Source organism: Sardina pilchardus, chromosome 8, assembly GCF_963854185.1.
Source record: "Sardina pilchardus chromosome 8, fSarPil1.1, whole genome shotgun sequence".
Classification (NCBI taxonomy): Eukaryota; Metazoa; Chordata; class Actinopteri; order Clupeiformes; family Clupeidae; genus Sardina; species Sardina pilchardus.
The window spans coordinates 29,460,454-29,484,403 of NC_085001.1; the positions used below are offsets into that span (position 1 = coordinate 29,460,454).

General features: G+C 44.6%; 3 protein-coding genes across 4 annotated transcripts in view; 2 read left to right on the forward strand and 1 right to left on the reverse strand.

The window, feature by feature from the left end:
• Positions 1–6,860, forward strand: part of atp2a2a (ATPase sarcoplasmic/endoplasmic reticulum Ca2+ transporting 2a) — a 39,758-nt gene extending 32,898 nt beyond the window's left edge. The window contains exons 19-23 of the mRNA XM_062543532.1: positions 440–525; positions 1,358–1,491; positions 1,732–1,849; positions 2,434–2,554; positions 5,891–6,860. Of these exons, the coding sequence (XP_062399516.1) occupies positions 440–525; positions 1,358–1,491; positions 1,732–1,849; positions 2,434–2,554; positions 5,891–5,904 (473 nt within the window). The 3' untranslated portion in view covers positions 5,905–6,860. The remainder of the gene's footprint in view (positions 1–439; positions 526–1,357; positions 1,492–1,731; positions 1,850–2,433; positions 2,555–5,890) is intronic.
• Positions 1–16,948, reverse strand: part of anapc7 (anaphase promoting complex subunit 7) — a 26,500-nt gene extending 9,552 nt beyond the window's left edge. The window contains exons 1-11 of one of the 2 annotated variants that reach the window (XR_009940030.1): positions 16,738–16,948; positions 16,106–16,292; positions 15,854–15,973; positions 15,619–15,730; positions 14,256–14,409; positions 13,771–13,913; positions 13,007–13,124; positions 12,203–12,399; positions 11,810–12,034; positions 10,855–11,005; positions 8,105–9,529 (exon numbers count right to left, since the gene is read on the reverse strand). Coding sequence is in view for 1 of the 2 variants with exons in the window: in XM_062543533.1 (XP_062399517.1) it covers positions 9,340–9,529; positions 10,855–11,005; positions 11,810–12,034; positions 12,203–12,399; positions 13,007–13,124; positions 13,771–13,913; positions 14,256–14,409; positions 15,619–15,730; positions 15,854–15,973; positions 16,106–16,292; positions 16,738–16,838 (1,698 nt within the window). In the remaining variant the exon portion in view is untranslated. Of the gene's footprint in view, positions 1–7,560; positions 9,530–10,854; positions 11,006–11,809; positions 12,035–12,202; positions 12,400–13,006; positions 13,125–13,770; positions 13,914–14,255; positions 14,410–15,618; positions 15,731–15,853; positions 15,974–16,105; positions 16,293–16,737 lie in introns of those variants that run through there. The other variant, XM_062543533.1, reaches the window with a different exon arrangement.
• Positions 16,949–17,506: 558 nt separating this feature from the next.
• LOC134089182 (ubiquitin-conjugating enzyme E2 G1-like) lies at positions 17,507–22,205 on the forward strand. The gene is made up of 6 exons (XM_062543535.1): positions 17,507–17,670; positions 19,172–19,274; positions 19,382–19,479; positions 21,185–21,363; positions 21,535–21,658; positions 21,814–22,205. Exons 1-5 carry the CDS (start codon positions 17,628–17,630, stop codon positions 21,619–21,621), a joined length of 510 nt encoding a protein of 169 aa, XP_062399519.1. The 5' UTR covers positions 17,507–17,627; the 3' UTR covers positions 21,622–21,658; positions 21,814–22,205.
• The last annotated feature ends 1,745 nt before the right edge of the window (positions 22,206–23,950 follow it).

Genomic DNA, 23,950 nt, shown 5'->3' on the forward strand with positions numbered 1-23,950 from the left:
GTGTGTGTGTGTGTGTGTTTGTTTGCGTGTTCAAATACCTGGCCATTGGATGTGAATGTTGTGTTCTGTAGGCTATGTGGGGGCTGTGTCCTAACTCTTGTGTCCTCTGTAGGCTGTGGGGGGCTGTGTCCTAACTCTGGTGTCCTCTGTAGGTTATGTGGGGGCTGTGTCCTAACTCTGGTGTCCTCTGTAGGTTATGTGGGGGCTGTGTCCTAACTCTTGTGTCCTCTATAGGCTATGTGGGGGCTGTGTCCTAACTCTTGTGTCCTCTATAGGCTATGTGGGGGCTGTGTCCTAACTCTTGTGTCCTCTATAGGCTATGTGGGGGCTGTGTCCTAACTCTTGTGTCCTCTATAGGCTATGTGGGCGCTGTGTCCTAACTCTTGTGTCCTCTGTAGGCTATGTGGGGGCTGTGTCCTAACTCTTGTGTCCTCTGTAGGCTATGTGGGCGCTGCCACTGTCGGCGCCGCCGCCTGGTGGTTCGTCTCTGCAGAGGACGGCCCACAGATCACCCTCTACCAGCTGGTGAGAGAGAAACTCTTTCTTCTCAAATGTGTTATGACGTCCATAAAATATGAGGCAAGCTGCACAGGCCTCCGAATGTTACAACAAACTGCAAAGTTGCCAAGAGACCTCTTCTGTTGCCCCTCCTGTTGTCCCTAAACGAGAAGTCTGGCAAATTTTCACATACATCTCCACTTTCCGAGGTTCCGAACTTCCGACTTCTGTCGGTATGAACAAAAACTAAAACAATTGATTCTACGGAGATCTATGTGAAAAATAGTCAGATTTCTCCTTTAAGTGAATATGTGACCCTCCAAAGCAAAATCAGTCGCTTGTCGCACCATACTATTTTGAGAAAATCCACAATAAACAAACTTCCGAGTTGAAATGTTGAATTCCCGTTGTCGCATAATTCAACAGTATACAGTCTACAGTTTCATATCGTGAAACGATTCACATTTCATTTCACGGAAAAACATACGTTTTGACTGTTCAACCCGATGAAGATACAGCACATTAGCAGTCATTCCCGTTGTACACGCCGCTTAAAAAGTTGATTTCTCCTCTTCTGGCATATTGTGACGGGAGTACCATGTCAACTTTGGATGCGGTTATCTTAGCGATAGTTTCTGTAATACCTTCGATACACATATCTTTGGAAAGTTTAGTGTTTGGCCCTTCATGTGAGCACAATAACTTAATTTTGTAGATTTTACCAAAGCGACTGGTTTCGCCTTGCAGGGTCACATATTATGTTTTGAATGATTTTAGCCTCTCTCCCTTTCGCGCTCTCTCTCTCTCTCTCTCTCTCTCTGTTCCTCTGATCCACTTGTTTTCCATCCCTCTCTCTCAGAGCCACTTCCTGCAGTGCTCCCCTGATAATCCCGACTTCACAGACCTGGAGTGCCACGTGTTTGAGTCTCCGTTCCCCATGACCATGGCCCTGTCCGTGCTCGTCACCATTGAGATGTGCAACGCCCTCAACAGGTGCAGTGCAGCACACACACACACACACACACACACACACGCCGGTTCATCTTTTCATCAAACACTCAAACAAATAAAACATAAAAGAATAGAAACAGAACAGTAAGAGTAGAATGAAGGGCAGTAGTACTGTAGTTGTGTGCTGACTGTGCTTGTCTCTGTTGGTGTCCCCCCTCTGACCGTGTGTGTGTGTGTGTGTGTGTGTGTGTGTGTGTGTGTGTGTGTGTGTGTGTCCCACAGCCTGTCGGAGAACCAGTCCCTGCTGAGGATGCCCCCCTGGGAGAACATCTGGCTACTGGGAGCAATCTGCCTCTCCATGTCCCTCCACTTCCTCATCCTCTACGTCGAGCCCTTGCCAGTACGTCACTCACGCGTGTGTGTGTGTGTGCGTGCGTGCGTGCGTGCGTGCGTGCGTGCGTGCGTGTGTGCGTGTGTGTGTGTGTGTGTGTGTGTGTGTGTGTGTGTGTGTGTGTGTGTGTGTGTGTGTGTGTGTGTGTGTGTGTGTGTGTGTGTGTGTGCGGTGTGTGCGTGTGTGTGAGTCCCTCTACTTCCTCATCCTCTACGTCGAGCCCTTGCCAGTACGTCACACGTGTGTGTGTGTGTGTGTGTGTGTGTGTGTGTGTGTGTGTGTGTGTGTGTGTGTGTGTGTGTGTGTGTGTGTGATAAGTATATGGATAGATAGGTAGATGGTTCTAGATATTTTAACAGACAATAAGAGTTTGTGATGCTATGTTCTATGTTCCCGTGTGTGTGTGTGTGTGTGTGTGTGTGTGTGTGATAAGTATATGGATAGATAAGTAGATGGTTCTAGATATTTTAACAGACAATAAGAGTTTGTGATGCTATGTTCTATGTTCCCGTGTGTGTGTGTGTGTGTGTGTGTGTGTGTGTGTGTGTGTGTGTGTGCGTGTGTGTGTGTGTGTGTATGTGACCTGCCAACAGGTCATCTTCCAGATCACCCCCCTGAACGTGGAGCAGTGGGTTGTGGTGGTGAAGATCTCCATTCCGGTCATCCTCTTGGACGAGCTGCTGAAGTTCGTGGCGAGGAACTACCTGGAAAAGGGTAAAGACCTGGACAAACCCCAGCAGGCGCAGGACTGGTCTCTGGCCTCCTGCACCGAGGGCATCTCCTGGCCCTTCGTGGCGGTCATACTGCCCCTAGTGGTGTGGCTGTATAGCATCAACACTAACTCCACCACCCCCGCCGCAGGAATGGTGTGGTCCTCCTGAGCCAGCGAGCGAACGGCCGCCTGTGGCTCGACAACTGACCAACCGACCGACTGACTCCGGCCCCTTATCCTGTCCCCTGACACCTGAGTGAAACTAACACACTTACTCTCTGACATGCACACAAACATATACACACACACACACACACACACACACACACACACACACACACACACACACACACACACACACACACACACACACACACCTCTCAACAGAATTTAAAAGGCAAAAAAAAAAAAAAACAGAAACAGAAACACAAACGGAAATTTGACCAAACAGGGGCTGTATTAACTGAAGTTTTACATGCATTTATGAACAGTTGTTTGTCCTACACCATAATAATAATTATTATTATTATCAGAATATTAATAATTATTATTATGAATGTTATTATTATTATTAGTTGTAGTAGTAGTAGTAGTAGTATTGGTTTGGTCTGTGACTTCCGTTATCATTCCATTAATCTTCACTCTTCGTTTTCAAGTACGTTATACAACTGAATTCCTATTGAACAGAGTTTTGTTTTGGTTTCCTATACGCGCTTTAAGAAGGACATATTTATTACACATGGACCAGTCCAGAGACGTAACACACTATATTGTATAGCGATGCTTCGTAGTTTTTTGAGTCCAAGGGGCGTTCGCAGGACTCTGAATTGCCCCTTGGAATCAGCAGGCGTTGTAGACCTGCTGACTGATAGTACTGTATCTTAGTAGAAACTCTAGAAACTTCTAGACTCTTTATGTCGATGCCTGTCTATACGCCGAGCATGTTCTCAATGGCACAATTGAACACAAATATTATTCTTTTTGTTTTGTTTTGTTTTGTTTTTTTGTTTTAATAACAACGCTTGGTTTTGGCCTGTGGTTTTTATAGTTTCTCACTGTGTTTTATACATTTCTCACTGTTGAGTTCATCTTTGACGTCCTTGGAATGTAGGGACTGTTTGGCCAGCTGCTGTTCAGATGACTTAAGCTTCCAGCTGCTTCAGCTTCAGACGACACCGTCCCCTTGAGGACCCCAGCCTCAAACGCCTCAGATGTGCATCCCGTTAGAGTTTAATCTGATGCTCTAGGGGTAGCCTACTACAGGTGTGCATCCCGTTAGAGTTTAGTCAGACGCTCTTTTGTTAGCCTACAGGTGTGCATCCCGTTAGAGTTTAGTCAGATGCTCTAGGGGTAGCCTACAGGTGTGCATCCCATTAGAGTTTAGTCAGACGCTCTAGGGGTAGCCTACTACAGGTGTGCATCCCGTTAGAGTTTAGTCAGATGCTCTTTTGTTAGCCTACAGATGCTTATGGAGTGCTACTGTTCATTCTGATTTCCTTTTTCTTTTGAAACTGAAGAGGAGTTCACGCCAATCCTCATGAGAGTTAGGATTAATAATGAATCCCCGAAGCCCATGCTGTTAGCCTAGCTTAGCTTAGCTACGTTTAGCTTAGCTTAGCTTTGAGTTGTCTGATCAGCAGATGGTCAAACAGCTACTGCCTTATTAGAGATATTTCCAGTCTGTAACTGATGCACTGTTAACGTTGAGCGGCTTCTTCAAGTCTGTGGTGCTCTCGCTTCATGTCTGTAGTTGTGTGTGCTGGACGTGCCAAAGGTGTCACACACGCGCTCAAAGCACAGGGACGTTTGGAGAACTGGGGACTCTGGAACAGAATGGTCTCCTGATTCAAGCCAGATTGGTTCAGGAACCATTTCCCATAAGGGTCCCCTCTGGTCCAGATCCAAGCCAGATTGGTTCAGGAACTAGTTCACATAAGGGTCCCCCCTCAAAGTCTGTGTGCACCGGTTCACTGCTCTTGAATGTTTGAAGTGAGGTTTTTTTTGTTCGACACAAAGGTCAAGGATCATGTTTACTTGAATTTGATAGTACTGTTTTTCATGCAGTTATTTTATATGTATAATTTAGGTCCACTTTTTAGATCTTCTTGTCTTTTAACAAAGCCTCCTTGGTCATATTATTACAGTTTCTTCTATTCACCTGACGTCAATGTGCACATACTGTACTTGAATACACATAGATGCTGATTGTAAGAATAGAGCACAAGAGAGGCTGTGGTGGGCCCGGCGGCCATGTTGGAGCAATGCACTCTGGGATTTGTGGGCCCGGGCCTTACTTAGGGCAGTGGGGCAGGTAGAGAGAAGTCTATATAAATCTGTACATAGCACAAAATACTATTCCTGTGTATAAGAGATTTCATGAGATAAGTTTTAGATGCTTCATATTTTTTACACTATTCGTAGTTGAGGTAAGTTGAAGAGAAGGACAGACAGGCAGGCAGGCACATTGGTGGGCACAGTGGATTGCATGCCGCTGAGATGTGTACAAAACCTCCGTAAAACTTAAAACATCCCTTCCCCCCTAACTGCTGTTTCCTCCTCCAATGCCTTCCAAACGCCTTCCCACAGAGTGAGTACCCTTACTGCATGTGTGTTTATAACTATAATCACCACCTATTCCCAACACGGTCACACACACACACACACACACACACACTCGGTGCCGTGTTTAGGTTCAGTGGTCCGTGTCCCCAAAGGTCTGGTGTGAGTGTTGTATGGTCCTCACACATTTTTTTAAATAGTCATGAAACATTCCAGCACTGACCAGTGAGTGTGATTGCTACACGTGACATATTCCTCTATTAAACTATATCATTTTGAATGCTGTGTGAATTTTAGATTTAAAGATTTAAAGTTTTAAAGATTATTTTTAAATCTCAGTTAGTTTTTAATGTTATTTAAAATATTATATTTATTTCCTATTCTACTTGTTTTTTAATAACGAGATAAGATTGTACGTTTCTCTCTGCTTCTCTTCCATGCTCTGATTGTTTTTTCTTTTTCTCCTCCTCTCTTCCTTCTCTTTCCCTCCCTCCTCTTTCACTCTTCCCCCTCTTCCCTCTCCCTCCTTCCTCATCTCTCGCTCTTCTCTCCATCCTCCTCTCTTCTCTCCCTCCTCCTCTTCCTCTCTTCCCTCCCTCCTCTTCTCTCTCTCCCTCTTCCTCTCCTCCCTCCCTCCTCCTTGCTCCCTCCATCCTTCTCCCTCCTCCTTCCTCTCTTCTCTCCCTCCTCTTCTCCTCCTCCCTCCCTCCTCCTCTCCTCTCTCCCTCCTCTCTTCCCTCCATCCTCTTCCCTCTCTCCCTCCCTCCCTCCCTCTGCAGCACCGGTACTGTAAGGCCGCCCCCTCCTGCTCCGCGCCCCGTGAGGTGTTTCTTTAGTGGTCTGTTAGTGCATGAGTGTTCTGATCCGCTTCCCATCTTCCAAGACCTGCATGTCAAAAAAATCAGCTTGTAGGAAGCTTAAGAGTGATAGAGCTAGAAAGCAGAAAAGAAAGGGAACGAATTATAATAATAATTAATAAAAAAAAAACGAAAATGGCTGATCTTAAAAGAGAAGAAAAAAAATGTGCTTAAAAATTGGAGTGAATGGATGCAACATTAGAGAAAGAAATCAGTCATTTTAGTGACCCATCCCCTCCCCCCCAGTAAACCCTGAACCCCGCCCGACCCTGCCCCCACCCCCCCATCAACGTATTTCGGACAGAGAAAGGCAAACGTACATTTCTCTAATAGCTCACTGTTTCTGTATACTCCATGGTGCATGACCTCCACAGTCGCTACAGTAGATTCCTGCTTCTGTACAATACTGCTCCATCTCAACCACCTGGGAAAGGAGGGAGGAAAGGTCCATTAATTTCTTAGCAAAAACGTCTTTCATGTACAATAAGCTCAACAAAAATAAAAAAAATCACCTCTTTTCCTAAGGAAATCTTTGTGGGGATGTGTAAATTATCATATTATTATTACTATTATTATTTTATTTTATTTTATTTTTTGGCTTTGCACAGCGATGTGCGAGTTGTTATGGCAGGTGTGTGTGTAATGACAGGCAGGGGCGGTGTCAACCACACCGAGACAAAAGCGCATCTCCAGCGATGACACACACACGCCGCAGCCAACTCCAGGACTGATGGGGCTCGGACGCAGCCCAAAAACTGGCGGAAGTGTGTGTTGTGTGTGTGTGTGTGTGTGTGTGTGAGAGACTTAAGCATACCTGGAGAATTGTAGTTTGTCTTGGTGTTGTACTGATTGTACGATGTGGTTTCAGGTCAAATAAAGGGATTCTACATGACCTCTGACCTTTGTGAGTCCTCTTCTTCCATCAACAGCAATACACTGGGTGCCTCTCATTTGGTGTTTTATACACCCTCCCTTCCTTCCTCGATCCTCGTCCTCACTGATCTAGATAGAGGATGATGGGGCAGCAACAATGGGATAGTCTATCCAGTATAGTTATAGATCAGTGGGAACGCCCCTCGAGGATCGAGGAGAGATGTTGAGAGGCACCGAATATATGAAGAGCTCTTTCCCAACACGCTATATCAAAGATCCTTAAGGCGGAGCAAGGTACTTCGCCGTAGTTCATGGGCGCAAAACGGGGTCACTTCCTCTGCATAAAGGGGTGTGTCATGCCCATAGACTTCAATGGAACAGCTCTGCATAAGGGGGATTTTGCCCCCCCTCCCTCTTGCGATTCGGGTTCAGGAAGTGGCTTCTCATGAAGTATCTTGCTGATTTCAGTGGAACTGTAATTGGGTTATTGTTATGTGATTTATCTTTACTCGCTCAACACCACAATTGCACTTTTACTGATAAAAAAAATTATTTATAGCGTTTTGGGAAAAGATCTCCTCATATTTTATATAATATAAATATATAGTATTTAAACTAGTATATAAGAATATGGCGTGATCGACACTTTATAAGTTTACTGTTTGCAAAGGCTGAATACACATCCACTGTTTAACGTTAGCAAACTCACTTCCAGACAATTAGAATTACACATGATCTTTATTCTCTGACATTCAAAACTCTTTTTTTTTCTGTACAGTTCACATTACAATGTTATAAACATCTGCAATAATAATAATAAAAAAACAATAATCAAAGAAAACAAAAAACAATACCCCCAAGAGTAGGGGTAGGCATCACCTAAAGGACAGGTATTTAAACCAGTCGCGGTCACCACGCTCTGCATCTGTCCAACTGAGCGCCCCCTACTGGTGTTTAACAGTCAGACACTTTCCAATACAGGAAGCCGAGAGCAGATGACTGAAACACAGATAGACACACACAGATACTGTAGATAGATACACACAGACACATTCTCTCTCTCTCTCTCTCACACACACACACACACACACACACACACACACACACACACACACACACACAGATAGAGACACACACAGATAGATAGATACATACAGACCCATTCTCTCTCTCTCTCTCTCACACGCACACACACAGATAGATAGAGACACACACAGATAGATAGATACATACAGACCCATTCTCTCTCTCTCTCTCACGCACACGCACACACACACACACACACACACACACACACACACAGACAGGGAGACACACTGCTGGGTCAGATGGGGTCTTTAAAGAGCAGAACCTATTCTGTTCCGTTATTCCTATAACGGAGCCCGGGTGTATGGACCGGATGTCAGCTGGAGCCAGCCACTCTCTGGGTTCAGGTTACGTTGTGCACACAAGAGGCCTCAATAGGATTTAACGTGCGTGAAACATGTGCGCACACGCACACACACACACACACACACATACGCGCTCACAGGCAAAAAAAAAGAGAGTCGGCACAGGCAGTAATACCAAGGCATCAGAGAACAACTTAAGAGAACACACCTTAAAAACAAGCTGGCTGTCCATGTAACGAACGTTCTGTTCAGTCAGTTTGAGGGCCGTTCTTGGGGCAGTTACTGGTTGCCTCACTGGCCTAAGGACTTTAAAGGATCGCAGGGAGGGGGGCAGTTAAAACTACCCCCATAGACCATGCAGCTCCTTGAGTTTTAGTTATTTCAACATGATGATTTAAACCAAACGCTAGGCTACTCTGTTCTTCCATACCGTACATATAAAACAGAAGCTCTGAGTGAACAAACAAACAAACAAACAAATAAAAGATTGGGATGGTTGCCCTTATAGTCGGGCGAGTTAAATAGTCCATTGATGGTAATCTGGTGATAATATCCCAATAATCTGGTGATAATATCCCTAATTCAGTGGAGTCTGGAGCAGCCAGGAAACGGATCTGGACAGGTTGCCACATCACACACGCCAGGAACTGAATGGCAGCTGGTGGGTGTGTGGGTGTGTGGGTGTGTGTGTGTGTGTGTGTGGGTGTGTGTGTGTGTGTGTGTGTGTGTGCCTAAGTGCATACTACTAACCCATGTCATTGTAGAAGGCTGTGTGTGTGTGTGTGTGTGTGTGTGTGTGTGTGTATAAGAGACTGCATACCAAACCACTGCTCCTGGTTCAGAGGGGTTGTTTGTGCATGCGTATGTGTGTGTGTGTGTGTGTGTGTGTGTGTGTCACTGCATGCCAAACCGCTGCTCCTCAAACCACTGCTTCTGGTTCAGAGGTGTTGTCTGAGCGTGTGTGCTTAAGTGTGCGTATATGTGTGTGTGTGTGTGTGTGTGTGTGTGTGTGTGTGTGTGGGGTCACTGCATGCCGAACCACTGCTCCTGGTTCAGAGGTGTTGTCTAAGCGTGTGTGTGTGTGTGTGTGTGTGTGTGTTTGTGGGGTCACTGCATGCCGAACCACTGCTCCTGGTCGGCCCACTGCGCCGCTTCGCTGTCGCTGCCCTCCAGGTCTCCGTCCTCGCCGCTGCCCTCCATGTCGTCGCCGTCCAGCTCCACGGTGGCGTCCATGGGGCTCTCCTCCTTCTCCATCTTCTGCATGCCCTCCAGAGACTTCTGGTCGTTGGGGTCCAGGCTGAGGCGGGAGGGATGCACAACGGCAGTGAACGGGATACGCCGTACCACGCAGTATACCCACTTAAAAATCATCACCATCTCAGTATATACCCACTTTCAATAGGCAAGGATAGGTATGAACATTTGGGGTTAAAATACCTCCACATCATCACATACCCTTCACCATAGCTAGAGCTCAATGCAAATCAAACAGGCTAACTGGAAAAAAATACCATGCCAATCTCTAGCTATGGTGAAGGGTATGTGATGCTGTGGGGCTATTTTAATTCCAAAGGCCAAGGGAACTTCATCAGGATGCATAGTATCCTAGATCCATGAAATAGCTGGCCTTTAAACATAGAAAAATATAAAAAATCCTCCTGCTCCTATGGGAATTTCACATAGAGTCAAATACTTACTGTATGCCCCCTGTATTTACGGAAGAGCATTTATGTATTTATGATACATTCTTCAAAAAAAAATGGTGTCCTTGGCGGTTGGATTCTTTTAGTCAACTTTAGCATGGGGTCAAATACTTAGTCCCCCCACTGTATGTGTGCACTGTGCATGTATGTATGTGTGTTTATGCAGTACAGGTATGTGAGCGCTGTGTTTGTATGGCTGCTGGAACACTGTCCGTTGGGAATGAATAAAGTGTATCTATCTATCTGTCTATCTACACTTCTTGATCATCATTTAAACAACCAGCAGATGTCTGTTGTTCAAAACAATGACATAAAAAGGAAAAATGGAGGGCCATTAATTTTTCAGTGTGTTTTCAAATAAGCATAGTATAAACATTTAAGCTTAAACCTGTGTCCATCTCCTGTTCTGATTTTGCCGGAGTATATCACATAGTTTGGGACGTCTAGTGAGGCCAGAGTTCTGCATGGGATCAGGTACCCACAAATGTAGATGTAGTCACATGCAATCGTTTGTGTAGCCTGGCTAGCACCTACCACTTCTCAAATGAGACGTGGTCTGGCAACCATTTTCTCGTATTTGAAAAAATGCCCAGATCCGTTCATTGGGCGCCACGGATGTCTATCAAATGCGTCTGTGCATAGCTCATCATGGTCTTGCTTTCTCCCCTGTTCTGTGATTGGTCGCCAACATCCGGCGAAAATGTGGGCGTTAGTTTCCAGACTGCCTTAGCAGCGTGAAAGAAATCACTGCGCAAGGCAGTATGGGAACACCCAGGCTATCGTTTGTGTAGGTTAGGCAATGAAGAATCAATCATTAATGTAGTGCTACCATCTCAACACTGATGTTCATTTTCACCAAGTCTAGTGCTATGTGACATTGTGTAATCTGTACTGGCCTTTAGGGTGGGTGAGGCCTTACCTGAGTGCGATGCTGTACTGATCGATGGACTCCTGATACTCATTCACCGCAAAGAGGAAATCTCCCAGCATCCTGTGCAGCACACAGTCACTCTGATTGGCTAGCGTGTTCCGCAGTAGAGTGATCCCTTCTTCGTACTTCTGTTCCCGACCTGAAAGTTAAGGAGCAAATGAGCGAATTAATTAATGTGGGAGCCACAGAAACTCGTCCCAGACACCTCTTCAAGGTGCTGTGGATAAGCCTTCCACAACTAACTTTCTGTCATATTTGCTGACACTGACACCCTTGTGGGGGGAAGAGCTTAGGAGACCGTTTTGGGCTTTGGCGGAAGGGGGGGTGAGCTTAAAGATAAAAGAACTACATAGTGTTCCTTTAAAATATAAAAGAACTAAGCAGTATTGGTTTAATGATAAAGGAACAAGGCAGTGTCGGTTTAAAGGAAAAAAGAATGACATACCATTCTTTTAAAGATTAAGTAAGTAACTACTACACCCAGTGTTGCTTTAAAAAGAAAAATAGAACTACATAGCGTTCCTTTAAAGACAAAAGAACTACACAGTGTTGCTTTACTGTACGTTCACACCGCCGCCGACTTGAGCTTCCAAAGATTGAGGAAGTCATTAATTTCCAATGGAAGCCGGCTTCTCTCAGCTGCAAGAAGCGGCAAATGCGTTGGTGTCGCGTTTTGGGCATCTTGAGCGACTTAAGTGTCAAGCAGAAAGATGAAATTGGCTCAACTTTATAGTAATGAGCTATGACACAATTCAGCGGCAAACGACCAGCAACGAACATGATGGAACATAGAATGCTACCACGTCGGAGTGGCTAAAGCGTCCAAAGCTTCCCACGGCATCCTTGGCAGGGCGTCCAGAGCTTCTTGGAAGCTCAAGTCGGCGGCGGTGTGTACGTACAGTTAAAGTGTTCGGTGAGCCCCAGTCTGACCCCGTGAACTCACTGAGCAGCTCGGCCTTCTTGACCACGGCCTTGATGTAGTCCGGCCTCTGGGCGAGGGCCTTGTCCAGCAGGGCTTTGGCCTTGTCCTGCGTGAGGGGGTCGGCCAGGCACACGGTGGCCAGGATGGTCAGCGTCTGAGCGTTGGCCCCCAGCGTCTTATAGATGTTATTGGCCATTCCCATGGCCTCTCGCACGCCATTGGAGGCCAGGTAACAGTCAATCAACCCTGGAGAGAGAGAGAGAGAGAGAGAGAGAGAGAGAGAGAGAGAGAGAGAGAGAGAGAGAAGGTGGAGAGAGAGAATTATAATTCTATTGTATGTATGAAATTATTATAGTATGACAGGAGTGGATATATAAGTGTGTGTGTGTGTGTGTGTGTGTGTGTGTGTGCTACCTTCGTAGCAGTCGAGACGGCAGGGAGCCAGCCTCATAGCCTCTCTGAAGTGGATGATGGCCTCCTGCACGCGGCCCATGTTGCGCAGCGCTGCCCCCTTCAGGAGAAGCGCCTGCACGCTGTTGCTGTTCAGCTGGATGGCCTTGGCGCCCAGGTACAGGGCGCGGGAGTAGCGCTTACTGTAGAAGCTGTGGCACCTGCACAACAACAGCACCACAGCAGCACAACAAGGTTAGAAACCATGCTGACAACAACAACTACTGTGAAATGAAAGGTCATAATGAAGCGATAAACAAGAGTACCCAAATACAAATATGTTTTGAAACAGTCATTACCAGTTTAATAACCAGTAATAAATAATAATAATAATAATAATAATAATAACTAGCATATAACCAACATATTGTTCTGTGCTACACGTCTGCATACACTAAGACTAGCACAGCTGTAACAGCTCAACTGGGTTACATTACAGAGACAGACAGACAGAGTGCACATATTTCAGTGTGCTTTTAAACATTAACAACTGTCAACTTATGCAGTGTGCATCTTAATCATGCACTGCTGCAGATCTCTCCGTTAAGACTGGTGGTGACAAATGAAGTGTGTGTGTGTGTGTGTGTGTGTGTGTGTGTGTGTGTGTGCATAACACAGGGTGGAGAACATATCTATACAGTGACCAGCAGGTCCAAGTGACAACCAGAATCCCAAATGTAGTGGGTCCGGACTGGGTTAGAGAGCCCCCTGCCACACACCACTTTCTCTCTCTCCCTCTCTCCTTCCTTCTCTCTCTCTCTCTCTTACCCAGAGATGACCCAGGGCTCTGCGTGCTGGTCTGAGATGTTGAAGAGACGACCGCCCAGCACCTCCACATCCTCCAGATGTCCCTCTCGAGCCATCAGGTACCCATACACATCCATACCTTACACACACACACGATACACATCGTTTTGTATCAGGTAAGTACAGAACACATCCTAACATCCTACATCAGATAAAGATATCCAACTATATGTGGATATTGAATTATTGTCAACATGGTTATTTTCAACATTCAACTCGGTTCTGCATTTCATTGCTTTTATGTACTCTGGCTTGTATTAACCTAATGTGCAGCACCTTGGATTGCCTGTGTGTGTATATCACAAGCCATATTATAATCAAAACAGCTTGGTCTCAAGGCGATTGAGAAATCAATGCCTGAAACCATAAGAACAAGTCATTATGTATGATTATACATTTTCAATGTATTATACAGCCAGGCCATGATTTAGGCATTGAAGCCCTGAAATTAACGATCACAATTAATCCTCTATAGCTCTCTCTTGACCTCTGGTTCACAGGAAAACACAGAGGGTGCCTCTCATTTGGTGTTTTATACACCCTCCCTTCCTTCCTCGATCCTCGTCCTCACTGATCTAGATAGAGAATGATGGGGCGGCAACAATGGGATAGTCTATCCAGTGTTAGTTATAGATCAGTGGGAACGTGCCTCGAGGATCGGGCATCGAGGATAGAGGAGAGTCTTTGAGAGCCACCCAGAGGGTCCTGAATGGGAGTCTCTGTACCTTTAATCAGATAGGCGTCCAGCATCTGTGCCTGTTCGAACTTCAGGATGGCGTTTTTGGTGTCGCCGGCTCTAAAGTAGACATCTGCCAGACTGACCAGGAGGTCCACGTTATCCCTCAGAAGAGTCTTTTTCTCCAGGGAGCTACAAAACAAGACAAAACAACTTAATAAAACAGTTACATGCCACATGCATTTGTGTGTGTGTGTGTGTGTGTGTGTGTGTGTGTGTGTGTGTGTGTGTGTGTGTGTGTGTGTGAGATCAAATGTTTCCCTTTCACATGAGAATCAACCTAAAGAGCGAAGACTACTGCATCAACATTGGGAGAACAGACAGACAGACAGACAGACAGACAGACAGACAGACAGACAGACACTTTATTGATCCCCAAGGGGAAAATCGAGAGACCCATCTAGTGACAGAATCACACTGAATACGACACAGACAGCACCATGAAAAGCAGCAGCAGTTAAGTGATCTCCCTACCAGATAGTGCTGATGGCCCGGTGGTTGTCTCCTGCGTGGATGAAGGCATAGGCTTTGATCCATGTGGACAGCCAGTCCAGGTTCGGAATACTCTGGATCACGTCCATCGTCATAGAAGCCACCTCCGCCCCCTTCACCGACAGCGAGAGGAGCCCTGGCAGAACCCAAATGCTCATCGTTATGGTTACAAACTCAAACACTCATCGTCACGGTTACACTCAAGAACATGAACAGAACCGGACACTGGGTCTGGACAGAAGGATGGAGACTTATGGGGCTTTAACACTGCATGGCATCAGCTCAATTCGACTCGATTTTGGTACCGGGTGTTCGTTTTCCACTGCAACAAAGTTACCCCCATAAACTAGCCGATTGCCACAGCAACGCTGAAGAAACAACTGTAATGTCATTAACGTCACCTTTTAGTACCGGCTCAGCTCGCTTGGAACCTCAACAGAGGTGATACCAAAAACAGTACCAGATACCAGTTTTTGCTAATGAAAAAAACTAAAAAAGTGAGTATAGTCAAGTCCAGCTGAGCTGAGCTGATACTTTGCAGTGGAAAAAAACATTAATGTGATCATGTGACCAACACACGACCACTTCAAGAAAACAAGCAACACCTTCCTACCTACACAAATATTGCACAGTCACTTAAGTCAGAGGATAGAGTATTTCACTGCATATAGTACTTATAGTGTACTATATAGTGTATAAATGTATGTGACAAATGAATAACTTCAACTTGAGCCTAACCCTGGACTAATTTCAAATATACTGTACACAGGAGAGATGTTAATTCCTCATGCTATAGAGGCCAATCTACAACCAAGCCTATTTATTTCCTGTATGTCTCTCCAATTCTAGGGAGTTTTTCCTCGCCCCTGTTACTCATGGGCTCTATCTGTTTGTTTAACACTGTAAAGAGCCATGAGACATGTGTAATGTTTTGCTGAGTGCTAAGTGAAATTAAATTGAAATTGAAATTTACCAGCAAAAGCAGAAATCTCTAACAAGTCACAAATTACTAACAAACACATTCCAACAGAACAGCCTCCAAGAGCAAGAGATAGAGCAGGCACTAAAAGCAAACTTCGACGAAAATCTCAGAAAAACAGCCTCTGAACTTGAACTTGACATAATACATGAACAGCAAACTGCCCAAAGACATACCAGAGCTTGGCAACCATGCATGAGGTTTTTGCTTGTCAAAACCAACCAAACTGCATTCTTTACTTTAGTAATGATATGCATGTGACAAATAACACTCCTTGTATCCTTCCAACCAAATCTGGTTGCCCCTTGTAACAATTTGGTAGCCAAGGGCAACCGAGCAAGCATTAATGTTAAGCTGTGATCTTACCAATGATGGCGTCCAGGGCCAGAGGACACTGCCTCAACACCTCCTTGTAGCTTGTGACGGCGGATCGCTCCTGGCCGGCTTTTCTGTAGAGGTTCGCCAGCATCATGTTGATCTGAGGGGCACAGAAATGTGGATTTGACTGCCAGAGCAAGACGTGAGGCTACAAATGCCAAGGTAACAACATAGAATTCAACAGTCTTACCAGAGACGGTTGAGAAAGGATCTTTAGTCTTACCTTTGGCGTTCTCTGCCGAGATGGGATTCCATCCAAAACTGCAATAGCATCTTTGTCCAGCTTCAGGTTCGTGTAACACTCAGCTATCTTATATTTCACTTCGATTTCTGAAGGCAAGCTCTGAAAAGAATACAATATTTGACAACTTGACATTTGACATTCAGATGCTGAAGCATATACAGACACAAATTCTAACTTGCACGTAAGAAGTCCAACAGCAATTATTCCAAACGCTGTTAGGAGCTTGCTTACCTGCGCTTGAACTGAAGATGTAGTTCCACCAGTGGAGGGCCGTACTTTGGATGTTTTGCTTAGCACCTTCTTCTGCTGTAAAGCGGAATTGTATTTGGAGGCTGCGTTGCGGTATTCTTTATCGTGAAAGATTGCATCGGCATGATAGACCAGCAGCTGGTATTTTTGTGCCGGTGAGAAAAGTTCTCTGCGAGAAAATATCAATGTTAACATACACTGCGTCACAACCCTTGATTGACCATTGTAGCTCATGCACACGTAGTAGCTCATATTAACAATGTTTCTTAGAATTGTTCTTGATCTTGAATCAAGAAAGCTGTCTTCTTTGTACATCATCAACTATATACCGATGTCTGACAAACGTTAGCACTTAGCCTAGCTATTTTGCCACCAACCAAGCCAGCCCTCCCTCAAGCATACAGTACAACATCAGTCCAAGTGTATGCTATGCTAGCAACATCGCCAAGGATGCAAATGTTCACATTTTGTTCAGCGGTGTGCTGATGTCGTTAACGTTACACCATAACATTCACCACAACCATAAAGTAATACTAACATATGTTGCCCTCAATAGCGAACTAGACAACAAACGTTACAAGATATGAGCATGCAGCTAGCTAGCAGACACTTACGGGTTGTTTGTGCTCATTGTCAACAACAAACTGCTCATAATCCGGACATTGGAATGTAGTCCAGCCGCTGCCATATCTCGCACATGATCTACGACATTCATGTTTGCAACTGTAAGATAGATCCTTGACTTTGTCAAACAACTCTACAGATATCGTTGCTTTACGAGCTAGGTTCCACAGAAGTTGTGATCACTGTCCAAAACTGTTTCTATCAAACATGGCGCCCCTCAGAAGTGGCTAAGTCCCGCCCTTTCCGGTGGACCTCTGAAATTGATGTGTAAAATTATATTTTAAATTGACAAATGTAATATTCATAATCATGGCACCATGGAAATGGGACCTGAAAAAAGTGCTCTCTCTCTACATTGACTACCGTTAATATTTTCCCCCGAATTTAGGTCCCATGGACCGGAAGTGGAAGGGCGGGATTTAGACACTGTTCAAATGGTTCTTGAGTTCTTTCTTCTTTATTTTTTTTACAGTGAGTCTATGGTTCTCTTTCAAAGGAGAAAGCAAAGAATGGGAAAACCTGACCTGAACATATTGAACCGTCTTGACAATGAAATTAAACATTTTGGAGGAAAAAAAGCAACATTATGAACATGTACAACACATGACAACGTTTTCTATTATCACATACGAGTAGATACTTGAAATAATCATGTCAACAGTACTTCTCAAGGAGCTTCGTGCTTCATCTAATAATTTTGCCTAACATTTTTATTCAGGAAACGTACGTGGACTCCTCTATGAGCTGCGCATGCGTTCATAACTGATTATTTGTGGCAGCTGAGGCTGGGGGCTGGAAGCACTCCGCTCTTCTTTTTTATTTCTGGACGGCATCGTTTGTCGACAGTTTTGTTCAGTTTTCTGTTGATTTGCGAAGTACAATGACTGAACAATCCGCTCTACTTCTTCGGAAACAGCTGGCAGGTGAGGGGGAAAATCATATTATATCTGGTAGCTAATCCGAAATGGTCGAGCTTGTTGTCGATAGCAAGCCATGGCTTTCCAGAGCTGGTTCCATTCTCCGTATGCCCCGGGCTGGCTTCAGACTGTTGACAGTGAAGCTGTTTGTTTACAACAACAGTTTGCTTAGCTAGATCAGGCATCCCCCGTCTTAATAACGCGTGTCGCAGTTTTTCGTTCAAATCAAATGTGCATGTTGTCATCTTTGAAAACATAACTGATCTGTCTACTTCAGTAGCAGCTGATTTGAGGGTTGAGATGTATTGTTAGCCAGCTGGCTGCCCTTGCTAGCGTGTGGTTCATTAGTATGTTCAAGAGAGTTAACGTTACCTGCTAGCTGCGATTTGTGCAGTTGCTAACATGGTCAACATACAGCAGTTGTTGTTCAGACCAATGTTCCATATTTTGACATAAATGTTTTTGGGAGAAAGTATTTTGAACACGACAGTCATCTGTCGAATTGCAAACGTTTGATATTCACTGTATTGTCATCCTAACAAATCGGAACAAAGGAACGATCCGCTCCCTTGTCTTAGCTATTTGTCCTTATTTGTGGTGCTATCTGCAATAATGTTTTCCATAACTGTACGATCCTCCATGATTGTATCATTTGCGATTCATATTTTGCATGTTAGTAACTTAGGCTATGTGTGCTTTCATAAATTCGATGTTGTCAGTTGTTGCCATATTCCATCTGTTGTAGTTGTATAGGCGGCTTATACATAAGCTGGTTGTGTTGGTTCCTCGTATGGAGATGAAATTGACGCATGTATTATAGTTGCCTATGTACGTCGTCCTGCGTTTTATTATAACAATACCCAGCATTGTTTAGTTATCCGCAAATGTAGCCTTACAGCACCATGTTGAGGATGCAGTAACCTACATACGGCAGCTCTCTAGCTGTTGCGCTGTATGGCCATGGTGTAGGGTTCCATGGGGTTCATTTGGACTGGACTTTCTTTCCATCTGTTGTTAGCCTCTGATGACATTACGAGAGAATGTATCTCCCATTTAGGGTATCAAACATAGAAATGTATCAATCAATTATTATTATGATTATTTATTATTAATAATCATAACACATTTTATTTATTTATTTATTAATTCATTTATTAAGACATAAAAGTGACCCTTCCTCAGCTCAGAGTTCAGTTATCCACAATGTCTTGCAAAATCATGTCTATCCTTTGCGAAATCAGCTTCCCAGGAACAGGAAGGGGTAGTAGGTGCAGGCCTAGTTTTGTGGAACAAGCAGTTGGTGAATTAGGTGATTGGATAATTGGTTGAAAGTGGTTAATGGGGTTACTACCTCCCTGCTTCATCAGGCTTTAGGATTTACAGAATGTGTGTGTGTGTGTGTGTGTGTGTGTGTGTGTGTGTGTGTGTGTGTGTGTGTGTCTGTCTTCATGCTTTGCGATGTGGGTCTGGACGGCTTGCCAACTAGTGCGATCTTACTTTTTTTCAGAGCTCAACAAGAACCCTGTCGAGGGATTTTCTGCTGGGCTCATTGACGATGACGACATCTATAAATGGGAGGTTGTCATCATAGGCCCACAGGACACGCTCTTGTAAGTTCTCTGTGTGTTTGCTATGGCTGCATGCGTGCCGTCTCTTGGTAATCCTGTCGCAGCAGCGCTGGGAGACGGGCTCTGACTGTTACAGTATCTCCCTACAGTGAAGGAGGCTTTTTTAAAGCATACCTGACCTTCCCATATGACTACCCTCTGAGGCCGCCAAAGATGAAGTTCATCACTGAGATCTGGCACCCTAACGGTAATCCATCCCAACACACACACACACACACACACATATACACACACACGCACACATATACACATACACATACACATACACACACACACACACACACACTGCCGCCGCCACCACCACCACCACCATCACCCTTGAGAGATTTGCATATATTGACAGGGGAGAATAAATCATGAATTAATTGGTATGCCTATTGGCTGCACCAAACATCCAACTTTGAATTGTGATTACTTGCTAGCTGAAGAGAAAATCAAAGCAATAAACAAAGTCACAGCTGGTAGTGTTGGTTACTGTTTTTTATTATTATTATTTGTTTTTAGATGAAATGATTGTGAACACCATCTTCAGATCTATCGATAACTAGTTTGATTGTGTAGGGACTTGCATGTGTTGTCACTGTGCCTAATAGGAAAAGGAATGCTCTACATTGCTTGACCATTTCTTCCCTTCGTGTGTCTTCATCCTTCAGTCTTGCTATGCTGCCTGCTGCACTCGGCTTCTGCTCAAAAACACGCCTATTATTATTATTATTATTATTATTATTATTTTTAGCTAACAAAAATGTCCTCATACGACCTTTATTTTTAAATGCTCTGGTCTATTAGATATAACTAAGTGATGAAGTGCAGCCACATTGAATTAGTTGATGCCCTTGGCCAGTGTCTCATGCATTCATCCACCCCCTGGCCCTTTCCGAAACGGATCCCTACTCACTTCGACTCGGTTAGCGAGTGAACTTCCTTTTCAAGTCAACTCGTCGGTGCGGAGAACACTCGCATTTGAAGGGTTAGGGGGTTAAAACAGCGCTACATTTCGGATGCGCTTGAAGGGAGAAGGAAGTTGACGTCATATTCGTTTTCATAGAAATTATGAAGCCAATATATTAAATCGCCAATTAAGATGTTCTGGACACCCCTATGTATTAGGATATACATCCCTCTTCTCTCCTTTCATTACTATGAGTGAGGAGTTGCATTTTATGCTTTATTTAACATCAAATTATAAAAGTGCTGTAAATGCGACCTGCACATGTGTTCAAATATTACAGCCTACTTCTGTACGATCTTGCACATTTTACTGAGTATCAAACTGAACATGAGTTGTTACAATGTAGCTTAAATCACGCTTTTGTCTGTAAATGCCGTCATACGGACCAAAAAACAACTGGCAGGGAGATACACGAGCTGCACGAACACTTGAAAACGGTTGCACCTGCGTTTCAAGTCAGCATCGATGCTGACTTGCTCCTGGAGGCGTGGTAGCCCCTCTCCCTAGGCACTTCACTCGTCTCAAAATTCGTTTCGGATGATACTTAATGTGGCGTGAACGCGCAAACGAAGTGGAAGTGTGTAGTGTTAGGGTTTAGGTGCTGGTTTCGGAAAGGGCCCCTGTCCCTCCCTGAATCCACACCCTCTTCCTTTTCCTTTTCTTCCTCCCCTCCTCCTTTTCATCTTCCTCTTCCTCCTGTTTTTCCTTCCTCCCCCTCCTCCTCCTCCTCCTGTTCTTCCTTCTTCCTCCTCCTCTTCCTGTTCTTCCTTCTTCCTCCTCCTCCTCCTCCTTATTGTCCTCCTCCTTGTTCTCCTCCTCCTTTTCTCAACCTCTTCCTTCTCCAACTCCTTCTCCTCTTCTTCCTTCAACTTCCTCCTCCTCCTCCACCACTCCTTCCTCCTCCTTATTTATTTCCTCTGCCTCCTCCTTCTTGTTGCAGTGGCCAAAAACGGTGACGTGTGCATCTCGATCCTGCACGAGCCGGGCGAGGACAAGTTCGGCTACGAGAAGCCGGAGGAGCGCTGGCTGCCCATCCACACGGTGGAGACCATCATGATCAGCGTCATCTCCATGCTGGCCGACCCCAACAGCGACTCGCCCGCCAACGTCGACGCAGCGGTAAGGGCCGCTCGGTCTCCAAGGACACCGGTCCTGTACGCCCAAGGACGTCAATCCCCTTTTGCTCCAGGATGCCTCCTCCTTCTCGTGTGTGTGTGTGTGTGTGTGCGCGTGTGCGTGCGCGTGTGCGTGTATTGATTTATCATGCTAGTGTTTACGTTTTGTCCACAGAAAGAGTGGAGGGAGGACCCAAACGGCGAGTTCAAGAGGAAGGTGGCCCGCTGTGTACGAAAGAGCCAAGAGATGGCATTCGATTAACCCCGGTCTCTCCCCTTTTTTTGTGGATATTCCCATGGTAAGGAAATGAATGCATGCAGTTAAAATATGTTTGCATTATTATATCATTATATATAAAATATGTTTGCATTTTTTTTTTTTACTGTATCATTCATTAGATGTGTGTGTGTGTGTGTGTGTGTTTGGCTCCGTTTGTGTATTCCCTCTTTCCAGCTAAACTAATGTGTTTCGAGAGAGCCAACCTTACCCTTCAGAGGAGGACTATTTCACCCAGCAATTGTAAATAAAGAGATGAGATCAGCCAAGCACTTCAGTACCCTAAGGTCCATCTCTGTCATGTGCTCCCTCTCCTGAGGAGCCAGCAGAGAGACCTACCAGCTAAACCACCCTCTGTCTCCTCCCCTCCCTCCCCTCCTCTACCCTCCCCTGCGGAAGTGTATATTTCATTCTATTTATTTAAGAAATGACGATGTAAGATATGTCTCTACTGTAAAATATCTCGCTTTTTTTATTGCTGCTGAACAGTTTCTACTTTGTATCAGGTTTCTTATGCAATTTGTGGATGTTTGTGGTTCTATGGACTATGAAGCCCTCGGAAGCCAGAATTGTCATCACAATCATAATTACTGTTGTAATATTACTATTATTATTATTATTATTATTAATTATTATTATTATGGCTCTTGTTAGTACCAATCGACCTGTGTTCTCAATACCCACCCCCTCACTGTTGCCTTATGTTTGTTTTTTGCTCTTTCCTGAATATTTGGCCGTGACTGTAGGCGGGAGTCATTTAAGTGTGTTTATGGGTTTTTAGGCATAGCCGCACATTGGACACACACACACACACACACACACACACACACACACGTTAGGCTACCCACTGGCCCCCGTCCGTGTCCAGCTATGTCGATCGTCCCCGTGCCCTGTCCCCCCTGATGCGTGACCACTCAGACTCACGCCCAAGGATCTGTGTAACGTTAACTGACTTAAAATGCACTGGAACCTTCACATACCTCTGTGGCAGTGTGGCTGATCGATGTTGTTTACATGAAATATGATAAGATTTAATTGGACGTACATCTCAGCAATGCATGTGTAAAAAAAATGTTTTATGTCTATGTAGCATGCTTGTAATTTTATTTAATGAATAAAAATTGGTATATTTTAAAATTGAACATTATCTGCTGAAGGGAGAATCCACAGTTCTGAATGGTGTACATGCGAAGTGTTTCGCTGGTTTCAAATGGTTGAGTGTGAAACAGGGGGTGATGGTGGTGTGTGTTGGGGTGGGCCTGGAAAAGGCTGCCATCACAACACAAAACAAAACCGAGGGTCTGTCTTTGATTCACAGAATTATGGATTTTCCCTTTTAAAAAACTAGCTGTAGGATAATAATGCCATTTTAAGTAATTGACATTTGGTGGCGGTTGTAACCACTTGATTTTTCTTTTTTCTTCTCTGTTGTAATGCTGGTGTCATAAAATGGCAGCAGCTGAAATGGACACTTTTTTGAGTTGCTCTGTGTGTCAATGCTGATGTTATGTTCTGGGGTGAGGACATCCCCAGAAATAGACTTGAAGCACTGATCAAGCAGTTTGAAGGCTGGTCTGCAGGAGGAGGAGATGTGGCTCTGTTGTGGTGTGCGTTTTTCTTTTTTCTTTTTCAAACCCTGGAGAATCTCATGACGGTTCATGGCCAGACCGGTGTCGCGCTGTATTGGACGCTGTGTGATCATGAAGCAATACTATTCACTCCTCCGTACCATGCAAATGTGTTTTCAGGTAAATCACTTCATTAATCATCCCGTAGATATTTTACAGCTCTTCGTTTTGTGTATTGCGTGTTAAAAGTGAGCCCAATAAATAAATAAAGATTCTTTTTCATAAAAAAATCAAGTCTGTCCTTGTGTTTATTGGTGTTTGTTGTCTAGAGGTGGTAAGATCCTTCAAATAGGCCACAGTGTGAGCCAGTAACAAACATAATCGAGGAAGAGGCAGACTATGAGATCAATGAATAAACACATGTGAACCATCTCAAAATATTTACCTTTTAGCTTATAACGGTCTCCGGACACGGAAGCGCAGCAGATAAGAGTATTGCATAGTCGGCTGCTGCCAGCGCGGTTACATGCTGCCACTCAGACATGCCACCACTACGACATGCTTCCATTTAGACATGCCTCTATTTCGACATGCTGCTATTTAGACATGCTGCCAATCCGACACATTTTAGTACCCCCATTCCGACAATTTACAAATCCTATTTTTTTCCAAGACAATTTAACGGACCCTATGAGCCCGACGGACGCAAAGTGCGTCAAAAAACACACCCATTTTTCTCTGTACAT

What these genes read in the sequence shown, in the direction of transcription:
- LOC134089182 (XM_062543535.1), top strand. Translation starts at nt 17,628, where the DNA reads ATGACTGAACAATCCGCTCTACTTCTTCGGAAACAGCTGGCAG. An exon ending in TCTTCGGAAACAGCTGGCAG is followed by an intron (nt 17,671 to 19,171) that starts GTGAGGGGGAAA and finishes ACTTTTTTTCAG; the next exon opens with AGCTCAACAAGAACCCTGTC. An exon ending in CCGCCAACGTCGACGCAGCG is followed by an intron (nt 21,364 to 21,534) that starts GTAAGGGCCGCT and finishes TTTTGTCCACAG; the next exon opens with AAAGAGTGGAGGGAGGACCC.